The sequence below is a fragment of the Chiloscyllium punctatum genome, chromosome 26, assembly GCF_047496795.1.
Source record: "Chiloscyllium punctatum isolate Juve2018m chromosome 26, sChiPun1.3, whole genome shotgun sequence".
NCBI classification, from domain to species: domain Eukaryota; kingdom Metazoa; phylum Chordata; class Chondrichthyes; order Orectolobiformes; family Hemiscylliidae; genus Chiloscyllium; species Chiloscyllium punctatum.
This window is the reverse complement of record NC_092764.1, coordinates 78,059,157-78,073,174: the sequence shown is the minus strand read 5'-3', so window position 1 is coordinate 78,073,174 and position 14,018 is coordinate 78,059,157. Positions and strand designations below refer to the sequence as shown.

At 38.6% G+C, this 14,018-nt stretch overlaps 1 protein-coding gene across 1 annotated transcript in view; it reads left to right on the top strand.

Moving 5' to 3' along the window:
* Nucleotides 1-14,018, top strand: part of LOC140453202 (matrix metalloproteinase-15-like) — a 100,529-nt gene that overhangs the window by 67,376 nt on the left and 19,135 nt on the right. The window contains exons 5-7 of the mRNA XM_072547729.1: nucleotides 5,251-5,412; nucleotides 6,479-6,699; nucleotides 7,334-7,472. Coding sequence (XP_072403830.1) covers nucleotides 5,251-5,412; nucleotides 6,479-6,699; nucleotides 7,334-7,472 — 522 coding nt within the window. The remainder of the gene's footprint in view (nucleotides 1-5,250; nucleotides 5,413-6,478; nucleotides 6,700-7,333; nucleotides 7,473-14,018) is intronic.

Sequence of the window (14,018 nt, the reverse complement as noted above, 5' to 3'; positions counted from 1 at the left end):
ATCAGCCCCCAGCTTGGGAAGGGAATGCACTGAATGCCAACAGAAAAGCTTATGTTGAAGCTAAGCACTCAAGGAATTTAGTGAACATTAAAATATAATATATGACCGTTGGAAATCAGTTTACTACATGGAGGTGTGTTTTACCACTAGAGAAAGAGGCTTAAAGAATGGAAAGGACCAGGAAAGGATATTGGTAAAGACAGAAACATAACTGTACAACATGGGAAGTAACTGGGTATACTTTTCATGGTTGTTTGGTATGGATCGTAAACTTGCTGATTCTAAAGGAATCAGAGAAAGCAAGGAGGAACCAGGTACACCTCATAGCCAAATGTTACACAACGATGCGGATCAAACTGTTGATAATGGACAAGTCAGGCCTGATAATCAAAATGAGGCTGCATTGTCTCAAAGAACAACTGATATGAATGGGTACTACAGCTAAACACGTGCCAGAAAGCTAGTCTGTGGAGAATGTGGCAATTATTTAAGTGCAGCAAGGATGGCCACTAGAAATTAAATAGTAAGTAGACACGATCTTCTCCCTGGGGTGGGGAATTCTGGAACTAGATGACATAAGTTTAGGGTGAGAGGGGAAATCTTTAAAAGAGACCTAAGGGATAACTTTTTTATGCAAAGGATGGTGCATATGTGGAATGAGGAAGTGGTGGAGGCTGGTACAATTATAACATTTAAAAGGCATCAGGATGGGTATATGAATAGGAAGGGTTTAGAGGGATATGGGCTAGGTGCTGGCAAATGGGACTACATTAATTTAGTCAGCATACCTGGTCAGCATAGACGAGTTGGACTGAAGGGTTTGTTTCCATGCTGTACATCTCCATGATTTTATGATTCTACGTTGGTTTAATGTACAGTCAGAGATCAGGGTTGGGAATAAAAAATTAGTAATATGAAATATTACCACGTTGAAGATCAGAAAACACAGTGTAAGCTTGGACAGTGGGTCTGGGAGTGAGCATGCCCTCAGAAAGAGACCATAAACACTGAAAGGAATCTATTCATAGGAGAAAGAAGTTAAACTGTCCAGAAGGAGATAGTAGGCAAAGTAAAGGGGAGATAAAGGCCTCAAGGTATTGTCATGTAATAGAAATTCAGTGACCTAGGTAATGTTTTGGGGCCTGGGTTTGAATTACAACAGGGCAGATTATGGAACTTGAATTCAATAAAAATTTGGAATTAAAATAAAATGACCATGGAGCCACAATCGATTGCCTTATAGCTCATCTGCTTCACTCATGCCCTTTAGAAAAGACGACAGCTGTACTTATCTGGTCTGGACTATATATGACATACAACCCACAGTAATGTAGTCAACTCCTAACTGCCGTCTAAAATGACCTAGCAATTGTTTTAACCAGTAGCAAGCAAAAAAGGAATTAATTTGTATGGACCTCCTGGCATTGACTGAAGCACTGGCAATGACAATAGCAAACACAGTCTTGTTGATTCTGCAAAGTCCTCAATAACATCTCAAGGCTAGTGATGATATTGGGAGAGCTGTCTTAGGGACTGGTCAAGCAACAGCCTAAAATAATCATACTCGTGGAATCAGGAAAACACCATGCCCCAGATGACACCATCACAATCCCCCTGCAGGACAGACAAGCAAAAGTGGTGAAAAAATAGTGTACATTTAGGAGTGAGTTGCCTGAGGAATCCTCAACATTGAATCTGTACACCTTCCTCCATCCTGCTGCTGATGACTCCGTACTCTTTCATGCTGAACTGCATTTAGCAGAAACACTGAAAGTGGACAGGGTGCCCTCTGTCCACCACCAAGAGGGACTACTGACTGTGCTGGTAATGTCCTAAAGGAAGCCAAAAAGAGAGAAAAACCATCTTTGAACATATTTGACTTCATCCTCATGAATCTGCCTGCTGCAATCCATGACAGTATTGGTATTGATGATCACCACACAATCCTTGTGGAAATGAACTCCTGTCTTCACATTGAGAATACTCTCCGTTATGTTGTACGGCATGATCAATGCGCTGAATGGAATAGACTTTGAACAGACCAAGCAATTCAACACTGGGCATCGGTCAATTCAAGACTGGGCATCGCTCAGGCACTGTGGGCTGTGAGCAGCAGCAGAATTGTGCTCCACAATAAATAAAAGATGCTGCTCAGCTAGAATTGTAAAGCTGGAGAAGATTTGGAATGTACAATTAGGGAACAGCCAGTCCTATCGTATAGATGGATGTGGATGGAAATGGTGAAGCTACAAAACAGCATACGCAGCAAGTGATAGATAAAGTAAAGGTAAAATACTAAGTAGCAATGAACAAATTAGAAGATGTGATTAGGTTGAGGGATAACTGACTGGGGGCATAGATTTAAGGTAAGGGGCAGAAGGTTTAGAGGAGATGTAAGGAAAAAATGTTTTCACCCAGAAGGTGATAGAAATCTGGAACTCACCTCCTGTAAGGGTGGTAGATGCAGACACCACCATGTCATTTAAGTATTTAGATGCGCACTTGCAGTGCCAAAGCATACAATGTTTTGGGGCACGTACTGATAAATGGGTTTAGAATAATTAGCTGGTTGATTTTGACCTGCATAGAAGGTCAAAGGGCCTTCTATGCTGTAGACCTCAATGACTAAGATAAACTAGCAAAAGATGCTGATTAACCAGAATTGCAAAGGTGGAGAAGATTTGGGATGTACACATTAGTGCAAAGTAGGGAACAGCCAGCCCTATCATATAGATGGCTATGTATGGAAATGCAGGTGTTTCCTGATGGAACATACAATCCTAAAGCCAGGCTTGTGGTCTGAGGTTTTGAAGAAGATATAAAAGTAGATTCACCTGTTACAGGAAAAGCAATTTTGAAAATATTACTGGGTTTGATAGCAACAAATACTTGGGAACATAGATCAATTGATATTCAACTGCATATTTGTAGGCCAGTCAGCAGAAAGGGAAGTAAATGTTTCCACATTCTTGAAAAGACGCACCATATGTAACTTGAGCTCTTTAGAAGTTAAATAAATCTTTGTTGCCTGGAGGATGCCTCTAGAAGACAGTATTTCTCAGTACATTCCATCCCATTAAAACTTTGTTAACTCCAATTATTGCAGACCTTGCCATGTTTTATTGGCACTATGGGTGAAACTTTCAGGTGTCTTTCTGATAGATAGAGTCATATTTTGTGCAGATCAAGTAAGGAATTTGAAATCATTGTTATTAATGGGTTTAAGGCAGAATTCAAATCTGGTACCTGTACTTAGGCTTCAGGAACATTTAAATATATAGGATTAGAAATTCACCAGACTGAGTTGGGAATAACTCTGAATTAACAGTGTTGCCTGGAGAGTGTTAATAGGATATTGATAAATCAGATTAGATCCAAGTAAAAGGAAGACTCCATAAATAAGGAAGAGACAGACCAGCTGAGAAATTTAATTGGGTAAATAAACTGGTTATGCACACAAACTGCTGGATGCATGCCTTGATGTATTAGAATTTAATACCATTTTGAAATTTGATAGTTAAAGAAGTGCTCAAGGCAAATAAGATATTAAAAATATTAAGTTTATAACACTATATATTCAGATTTCCAGCCCTTGGTGATCTGGAAGGAAATAAATTCATAATTCTTAATGATACCTCACTTGCTAATCATCCTGATAGTTTGTCAAGTGCAGCAGGATTCATTAAATTCTTAGTGGGAGGGAATGTGTTTTGGAATCGACAAACGTAAAAAGCATAGTTGAAATCACCTTGGTTACAGAGATAGTTGTGCTGGTGGAAGTGCCAGATATGGCTATGTATTCATCTAGTTTTTTAATGGAACTTGTATAGGGGCCAACTGGGGGAAAAAATGTGCCTACAGAATGCAACATTGATGATTGTTCACTCTGGGGTCACGTCCACTTGGTGCACTGTATTACAGAAATTAAATTAAGAATGAACCTTGTGTATGTAAAGGACATGAAGAAAAAAGTCAGTTTTAAAAATAAAGTGGGGTGACACAAGTAAACATTGGACTGCTTAACAAAAGGAAGTGATTTTTCAAGAAATTTGCTGATGTCCTTGTGCTATAATGAATTGTGATAAAATAGAAATATTCATGTTAGAATTTTTGTTTCAAGATGAGTGAAATATAGGGTTTGTTAAAGATTGTATAATAATTCATATTAAAGATTGTATAATCAATTCAATTCAATTCAATTCAATAATGAAATAACATCTCTGACCAGGTTTATTAGGGAAAAACATCAGCATGTACATTGGGCTCAAATAATGCTGTGGTAATGTCCCTACATCTGAGCCAGGGTGTCTAGGTACAGATGCTACCTGCTCCAGAGCTGTCATAATATATATGAACAAGTTTATTAAAAGTAAATCTGCAGCCTTACGCTGCAGGAAGTTAAAGATGGATAATAAATGCTTGCCTTGCCAGTGAGGACCTGTCTTGAAGATGAACAATTTATTGACTTGTATATTTTAAGGTTATTGTGGTACGGTGATAGTGTCCCTACCTCTGAACTAGAAGGCCTGAGTTCAAGTTCCACTTGCTTCAGACATGTGTCATAACATTCCTGAACAAGTTGATTAGAAAATATCTATTAACATGTATATAAAGGAGAGTCGGTCATTTTTCAGTGCAGTGGTTTCTTTCATTTCTCTTTTGTAAATTCTGATTTTGTATCTTACGATGCCACCATAGAATGGCTACTTTGTACACTTTTCACCACATACTTGTATTCCTGTACTTGAGTACACATGACAACAAAACTCATTCTACAAAATTCTTCAAAGTAAATTGGATTGTTAGAGAGCATTATGAAATATATGCAGCATCAACTTGATTTACTTCGAGAAGTTTATTATGGGAGATAAATTAATTATCTTTGACAAATGACTATTTCTTGAATGTATGTAACATTACTACAATTCTCCAGCTGCTTCTTGGCAATTTTTAAAATTATAGATCCGATGTTTATTTTGTTACCCATTTAGTAGAGTCAAATGATATCAGTGCATTGTTCTAACTGTACCCTGAACTACAAATTATGTTGATCCAAATGTCATATTTGATGCTATGTTAACCAGTACATTTGCATTTTTCTTTTATTTCCCCGTGTCTTCTGTCCTTTAACCACATTTGTTCTCTGACATGAAATGAAAAATGCATCTTACTATGGTTGTCAAAATTATTATACTGTGGTATGTTACTGTTTAACTAGCTTTAGTTAAAATCTATTGCTTTTGTCTGCAGGAAATGACCTGTTCCTTGTGGCAGTACATGAGTTGGGCCATGCTCTGGGCCTAGAACATTCGAATAACCCAAGTGCCATTATGGCACCCTTTTACCAATGGATGGATACAGAGAAATTTGTGCTTCCAGAAGATGATCTGAGGGGAATACAGCAAATTTATGGTGAGCTTGAGGGATATTACTTTCTTTATCCTCTAAATTATATTTTGACATGAGATTCATTTTTGATCATTCATTTGTAATTCCCAGCTCTGTCTATATATTAAAGAAATTTCACAGCAGGTAAAGAATGCTTGTAATATTTTGAAGGCAAAGAAGACTGTTGGTAGACACACAGGAGGTGTTTCAGCCTTTGGACAAATTCCTAATAACAGTGCACAGCAAGGGTGAATGCCATATAAAACAAAGAATTGTGGATGCTGGAGGTCCAAAACAAACAAAACAAGAAATTGCTTCAGAACTCCAGTTCTGAAGATGGATTGCTAGGTTTGAAATGTTAATTCTGTTTCTCTCTCTACAAATGATGTCACGCCTGATGAGTTTCTTCACCAATTTTTGTTTGAATACAGTTCTAATTTAGGCTTGGTCTATGCTTCCATTACGTCATGACTTTCAGTTTAATCACAGATGCCATATGCATTTCTAAAAGCTTGGCTCACACTGAAGTATGCTTCCATGGTCACTGACAGCTTTTTGGACTGATCCAAGTAACTGTTCTCCAAATATAGTGGGCATCAGTGCCAACACAGTCTCCTGACATTTATGCCATGTCATTTTTGCACTAGGATTGTATTCAGAAGCAGTCACCTTGGTTATTTTCTGTTTTTTCTCCCTCTGCTGGCTTGGAAAGAGACCTATTACAGAGCTCTCAGTCAGAGTAAAGATTATCTTGTTCAATACAGAACAGTGATGAACCAAGGACTTTGGTGGTCTTTGTGGCTGAGGGCCACACTATTACATCTATTTAATCGTTGAATCACAAGAGATCTAGTAAAAATAATAAATCAAAATGAGATACTGAAATTTTGATATAAAGGCAGAAAGTTCCAGGAAACACTCTGCTGCTCTGGCAACATAAGTCGAAAACAAATGGGAGAAAACTAGAGTTAACCTATCAGTCAATTATCTTTCATCTCTCCCTCAGTTCATTCCTTCTTCACTTCTCCCCTGCAAGTGTGTTATTTATTGATTGCTGTAAGGTTCTTAAAATTCATTGCTTTGTTTCTAGGTCCACCAGATAGCAAACCCAAACCTACAAATTCATTGCCAACTGTGACACCACGGAGACCAAAGAAACCCAAAACACCTACGGAGAGAAAACCATCTCCCAGGGACCCTGATTCAAATATCCCCAGGTCTACCGATGGACCTACCCAATATGGTCCGAACATATGCGATGGCAATTTTGATTCTATGGCCATGTTGCGGGGAGAAATGTTTGTATTTAAGGTAAAAATAGACTACATGTTATTATTGAGTTTTTTTTAAAATGTAGTTATTTGTCAAGTATACCAGAGTAAGTCTGTGTAGTAAATTTTTAAAATCTTAAGTTCAAACATGTGGTAATGAATGTCAAGTAATCTGCAGCAGAATTAACAGTGATAAATTTGTGGTCTACAGACACTCTTGCCATTCCCTGTAGGTAATATAGAAAAGAGGAATAATCATAAATAATTAGTTGTGTCTCTTAACAACATGCGGAGAGGCAGTAACTGCAGAAGAAGTTATCTGGTTGCCTTGTTCTATGTAAACATATATTACAAGACAACTGGAAATAACAATAAAGGAATTATCCAGATGTGTACCCACATTTTGGGTTAGTAATATAATTTTGATGCTGGATCACTTATTATTGTAAGATGCCACAAAGTTTACTAATTCACAGGACTACAGTTATACCATTGTATAACAATTATACTAATCAGTTAGGCTTGTTTGGTCCTTTACAACTATAGATTATTTTTGATGATAACAGACATTTTTAAAAAATCTATAAATTATATACTACGTGAGAAATTTTGAACTTGTACAGATCCAAAATTTGGTGTCTGTGTGGCCTGATTTTGCTCTCATCTTTAAATAGGGTCTTTGGTTCTGGAGGGTTCGAAATAACCGAGTACTCGACAACTATCCAATGCCTATCGGTCATTTCTGGAGAGGACTGCCACCCAATATTGATGCAGCATATGAACGGCATGATGGAAAGTTTGTGTTTTTTAAAGGTTGGTTATGAATTCTGACCAACTGTATCCAGTAGGGAACAAGAATGAGGACAGCACATTACGTGTTTTTTTTAATCACCATCTTTTCAAGTACAGTTTAATACCCTATTTACATTGGAAGGTTACCACTTTGAGCTGTGCTATCATCAATGTCAAACCAGCATAAATCAAGTTGCTGCGATTCTGGAGGCTCTGCACTCTACAAAAGCAGGTGACTTCCAATAGTTCTGCAGCATAGATAAGAGGTGATGGAACATCAGTATAGAAGAGGTCAAAACTCCTCACCAGTCACATCTCCATATTGACAATAAACTTGCTACAAATGTTTTCGTTTACATTTGTTGAAGACACTGTTACTAAAGCCAATGGTCACAACTAGCAACCTTGAGATTCATGAACAAACTGTTGTATTAATTGCTATAAAATTAATCTGCTGTATAGGTTTGATGGTTTTATTTCAGCAGTAGCAACACTAGAGATATATGGATCACTGGGGTTTTTCAAACTGAAGGTTGCACTTAATTTGGGAACCAATGGATGTTGGAATTTTGAGTAACACAAAAGTGGAGTACCATTTTGAATCTGCATGGAACTGCCTCTCAGCAGTCCTTAAATAGACCAGTCAAAACTCTGCTTAAGGTTATTGTTACACTTATTTTTATAATGTAAGGAGGTGTAGAAATGGTGCTTCTGACCCAGTAAAATATATTCCAATTAATCTGCAATTAATTCCCAGTGACCCTGGCGCTATGCATAGGGGCCAGTTTGTTCTCGTCAACAAGCTAGCTCCATAAGCCAATCGGTTATATCCAAGTGTGGTTCAGAATTTAAAATTAATCTGGATACAAGACAGAAACAAAGATGGCTGGAGAATATACTGTGCCCACCAAATTACTGCTTTTCAACAAATATTAAAATTAGCCCTTGTGTGCTTATTACTCCCAAGGTATGGAAGGAGGAGTTTATTACAATTCATCTGACAAGGTGAATTGCTTGATGGTGGCATTGTAGCAAATGTTCAGTACTTCATATCGAATTCAGTGTCGATTTATTATTCATTTTCATTGATACAGGTTGATTTTTTTTACAGGGTAAGTTTATTGACTTTGAGATGTGACAGGTTTAAATTCTGAAAGTAAAAGTGGATGATATTGTTACAAAAAATTGGCAGAATAGCTTAATCACTTTGGAAGTATGCTGTTGATGTTCCAAAAGTGAAGATGAATATGGTTATATTGCTCAGTAGACTTCTGAGTTTTCCCTATTTGTTCAATTCCTTCATTTGGAAGCTACCTTCAAATGAACAGTGCTGCAGCTATTGATGTGCTGAACACTGCCTCAGTTCTATTTTCAAATACTTCGACACTAGAAAAGTCTTCATTGTCCCATAACCTCTGCACCATCTCCCATTTTGCTCTCTGACATTCATAGGACACAAATTTGAGGATACTACTAGCTTGGTCAGAAATAATTTGACCCAGTCTCATTTTGCTGAGCCTACGCGGTCTTTGTAAAAATTGTGAACTGCTATGAGGTCATTCCAGATGGTAATCCCTAGAATCCTTCTCATAAATACCACCTCCCACTGTCAATTTATCTCCCTTTCTTTTCTAGCCTCATTTCAAATAGAAGGGCACAAAGGTCCTGGATGTCCCTGGCACAAGGATTAGAAGCATCAATTTAGCCAAATGCCATTTCTTCTTCAGTACTTAAGTCAAACAGTATTCGACCCAAGGTTAAGTGCAGGGATGGTGAAGGGAAGCAGTAACATGGAAGGTGGGTAGAAATCCCAGCTAGTCTATCCAGTTGGACATTTCACATTGTTTGATTTTTAGATCTGGTCATGTTACTACACACCACATGCCCCACCCCATCTCCTTTCCTGTTAAGCTGGCATTGAGGGCCTGTTATTGCATTCGGTAATCTTTGTTATGATCCTATCACCCAGGTAGGGATTCCCAATTCATTATGATTCCAGATGAAACGCCCCAAAGTCATTACATTCCCAGTGAGGAAGAGGAACATGTCCACCCTCTTTATTCAACCTCTCCCCTTACCTTGGTTGGTTGCATCAAGGTTAATTTCACACAAGGAATCCTTCCCTTGTGGATACCTTGCCTCGTCCCATGTACCTCAAAATTATTGCAATGCCTTTGTGATCCACTCCAATATTCTGAATCTTGTTCAATGGTATAGCTGCTGTTAGGAGTCCTGTTTACTGACTCTTGCTATTACTAATGTCTACCTATGAACTTTACATCATAACTTCAGAGCCAAGATACTTCCCTACTAATGTCCTTATGTCTCCTTTACTACCAGGGCTACCTATCCTTCTCTATCATTCTGTTTGTCTTTTCAAAATATTATATACCCTGGAATATTTATTTCCCAACTGTGGTAACCTTGTAACCATATCTCTGTAATTATGATTAAACCATGTTTGTCTATTTGTGTCACTACTGTGATCTGTCTTGTTGTGGATGCTTTGTACATTCAGATACAGAGTCTTTATTCTTTTTTCCTATTCCTTGCATAGAACTTACTCAGTTCCCTCTCTGTCCCACCCGTCGCATCGTCTCCCACATGCTGTACTACTCCATTGCCTCAATTATTCTCTTAAGATTTCTAAATCTTTTTCAGCTAAATTCTCCTTCCGCATCTATGTAGCTTAAAGTCTAATCCATAGCCCTTGTTATTTGATTCGTCAAGATACTATTCACAGTCCAATTTAAGTGAGTCCCATCCTAATGGAATAGCTCCTTGTCTTTCTTAAGAAATGGTGCTAGTTCACCTTGAAATTAAACCCCTTCTCTCCACTGTTTGAGGTCAGCATTTAATTATCTAAACTGCATCACCATATGACAATTAGTGCATACCATAGTAGTGAGAGCTTTTGTCAGTGAGAATGTTATAAGGATTAATTTCTATGAAAATTTTCATTTTATCTTTAATTTAGCAATTTACTAAAATTTAGTGTTGTGAAAGAAAGCAAATGTGAGATGAAAAGAAAACATTTTCATACAGCAAGTGGTATAGAGTTTGGAAGGCAATACCTAAAAGGTGGTGGAGACAGGTTCAATTGAGGAATTCGAGCAGGCATTAGATAATTAAACTGAAACAACAGGAAAAAGCCAAGAGATCAGCACTGACTCAAATGCTCAAAGAGCTGGTACATTCAGTGGGCAAAATGGCTTTCTTCTGCATCATAATGATTCTGTGCTTCCCTTAATTTGTCTTTAAGTAAAGGAAATTGTGTTTCATTCCAGCCTTAAAATAGAAATGTATAAGCTCTCTAAGAGCAGCTGGACCTAGCTAATGAGTTGGCTATCGTAAAATGGGTTTAGAAGCTTAAATACTTTTTTTCTGAGAACAGAAAAAGATGCCACCCTCAGTGCTACTCGCCTGCATAGAGGTTGATTAAAGAGGGTGAACATGTTCCTCTTCCTCATTGGGAATGTAATGACTTTGGGGTGTCTCATCTGGAATCATAATGAATTGGGAATCCCTTCCTGGGTGATGGGGTCATAACAAAGATTACCAAATGTAATAACAGGCCCTCAATGCCAGCTTAACAGAAAAGGAGATGGGGTGGGGCATGTGGTGTGTAGTAACATGACCAGATCTAAAAATCAAACAATGCGAAGAGGGGAAGGAGATGCTCCTTCCTTTTTATATATTTTTAGCCTCCAGTAACTAGCTTCTTACTTTGGTAAAGTGAAGAACCTGATTGGTGAGTAACTGGTGGCTTATTCTTCTTCTTCTAATTGTAAACAATCATGGTAAAAGCTATGATAAGGCAGGTCAGCTTTGCCAAATGGAATATACTTAGTGTGGTAAGCCAGAGATCCAAATAGACCAACTGCCTTAAATGAATGCAGCTGCACAAGGTGTCACCAGTTTCAGAAGCTTGAGGTCCAGGCCTCAGATATTGGGGAAGTAATGGCTCCTTAGAGGTCAGCACAGTGGCTCAGTGAATAGCACTGCTGCCTCACAGTGCCAGGGACCCGGATTCGATTCCACTCTCAGGTGACTGGAGTTTGCACATTCTCCCCATTTCTGCGTCAGTTTCCTCCGGGTGCTTTGTTTTCCTCCCACAATCCAGAGATGTGCAGGTTAGGTGAATTGACCATGCTAAATTGCCCATAATGTTCAGGGATGTGTTCAGGTTAGGCGCATTAGTCCAGGATAAATGTTGAATAATAGGGAATGGGTCTGGGTGGGATACTCTTCAGAGGGACGGTGTGGACTTACTGGCCAAAGGGCCTATTTCCACACTGTAGGGATTCTATGATAGCAAATAGAGCCCTGCCACTCCCGAATCGTACCAAATGTTAAAGTTGTTTTTTTTAGGGTATGCATAGTACTCAGTTTACCTGACAACTGATGTTTGAGAGAACAAGGACCAGATTTCTGCACTGAAAAATAATCAAACTATAGCTACAGTTAATAGATATAAACCATCGGCTTATAACGCAAGTAACTACAACTCTAATTGCCTTATAACTTCGCCTCACACCCCCCATTCTCTCTCTCTTTCTCTCTCTCTCTCTCACACACACACATTCTATTTGAATGTGCCGTTTGTGTTCAGAATGAATGGTTCACTTGTAAAATGTCTCTTGATTTACCAGCTCAATAGTCACAGTCCACAACAATTGTTGTAGCAAAGACAACAGGTTTTGTCAAGTTTCAACTGAGTTTTTTTTACCATAGAAACAGGCGGTTTCTACTGGGGAGACCTTTCTGCATGGCAGTTGAAATATAATGTGGAAATGTGAGATTAGAACGTCTAGATATACAAAGGAGAGCAGTTGTTCTAGTCAATAAATCATTGAAGAGTAAGGCGCATGTATAGCAAGCATTTAAGAAGCTAATGGTATGTTAACCTTTATCACAAAGTGAGTCATGAAATTTTGCTTCAATTGTGTATAACCTTGGTTAGATTGCACCTGGAGTATTGTTTGCATTTGGTCCCCTTACCTGAGGAAAGATATTATTGATATAGAGGGAGTGCAACAAAGGTTTATCAGATTCCAAGGATGATGGAACTGCCCCCTGAAGAGAGATTGGGAAAATAGGCCATATTCTCTAGAATTTTGAAGAATGAGAGGTGATTTCAATGAAACCTACAAGATACTTTAAGGGATAACTATATAGTTGGATGTAAAATTCATGATTGGGGAATCTGGAACTAGGGAACTAAATTTAAAAATAACAAGGCTACCACTGGGAGCAAAATGTGAATTTCTTTTATACTCAGCAAGTTTAGAATCTTTGGAATTCGCAGTCCCAAAGGGCTATGGGAGCTAAGTCATTGAGTATGTTTAAAGTAGAGATCAACAAATTTCTAAAAGTCAAAAGGCTAAGTCCATCATGATCTGTTAGATACCCATAGCCACTGAACTCAGTGCTACACTCCACCTCTTAGTATTGGTCTGCTCTTAAATTCAATCTAGCCTATGAGTGTCTGCTCAAACAAACTGGCCCAATAACTGTTCCCTACCAGATGTTCAAAATGTTTGCACTCACAGCTTGGAGCTGATGCTGCTCAGGCCATGGACATTTACTACAGATAAGGTCATCAGGGACAGCACAGCATTCTACAGATTCCCATATGTTGCAGCCACAGTGCGATACCATCCTTTCCATTTCTGTCTAACCTGGTTTATTTAATTATTTAATCAGTTAAGTTACTAAAGCTCAGCTACTAAAGGCTGAGAAATATTATAACAAAGAGAAACTGTTTACTCCTACCAAACCAAATTTCAACCATACCAATTCCCAATGTAGCACTTGTTCCTCCTCATACTGAGTCATCATTGCCATACCCCGTGCTCTCCCATCATTCTATGTCTTTGCTATCCTCAGGGCATGGAATGGGGGACCACTGATTCATTAGCTGGGGTAATTGAATTGGATTGAACTTATTGTCACGTGTACCGAGGCACAGTGAAAAGCTTTGACTTGCGAGCAATACAGGCAGATTACATAGTTAAGTAGCATAGATAGTAAATAATAGGTAAACAGCGGCAAAAACAAAAACACAGGTACAGGCAAATGTTAAGAGTTTGTGAGCCTATTCAATATTCTAACAACAGGAGGGTAGAAACTGTTGCGAAACTGGCAGGTGCGTGTGTTCAGGCTTCTGTATCTTCTTCCTGATGGTAGAGGTTGTAGAGAAACATTGCCAGGGTGAGATGGATCTTTGAGAATGCTGGTGGCCTTTTCTTGACAGCAGGCCTGGTAGATAGATTCTATGGATGAGAAGTTGGCCTTTGTGATTGTCCGGGGCAAGTTCACCACTCTCTGTAACCATCTCTGATCTTGAATAGTACAGTTGCCATACCAGGTAGTGATACATCCAGACAGAATGCTCTCGATAGCGTATCTATAAAAGTTGGCAAGGGTATTCGCCGTCATACCAAATTTCCTCAGCTACCTGAGGAAGAAGAGATGTTGGGCTTTTGTAACCAGTGCGTCCACATGAAGAATCCAAGAAAGCTTGTTGTGGAAGACCACTCCCAGGAGCTTGACACTCTCCACTCA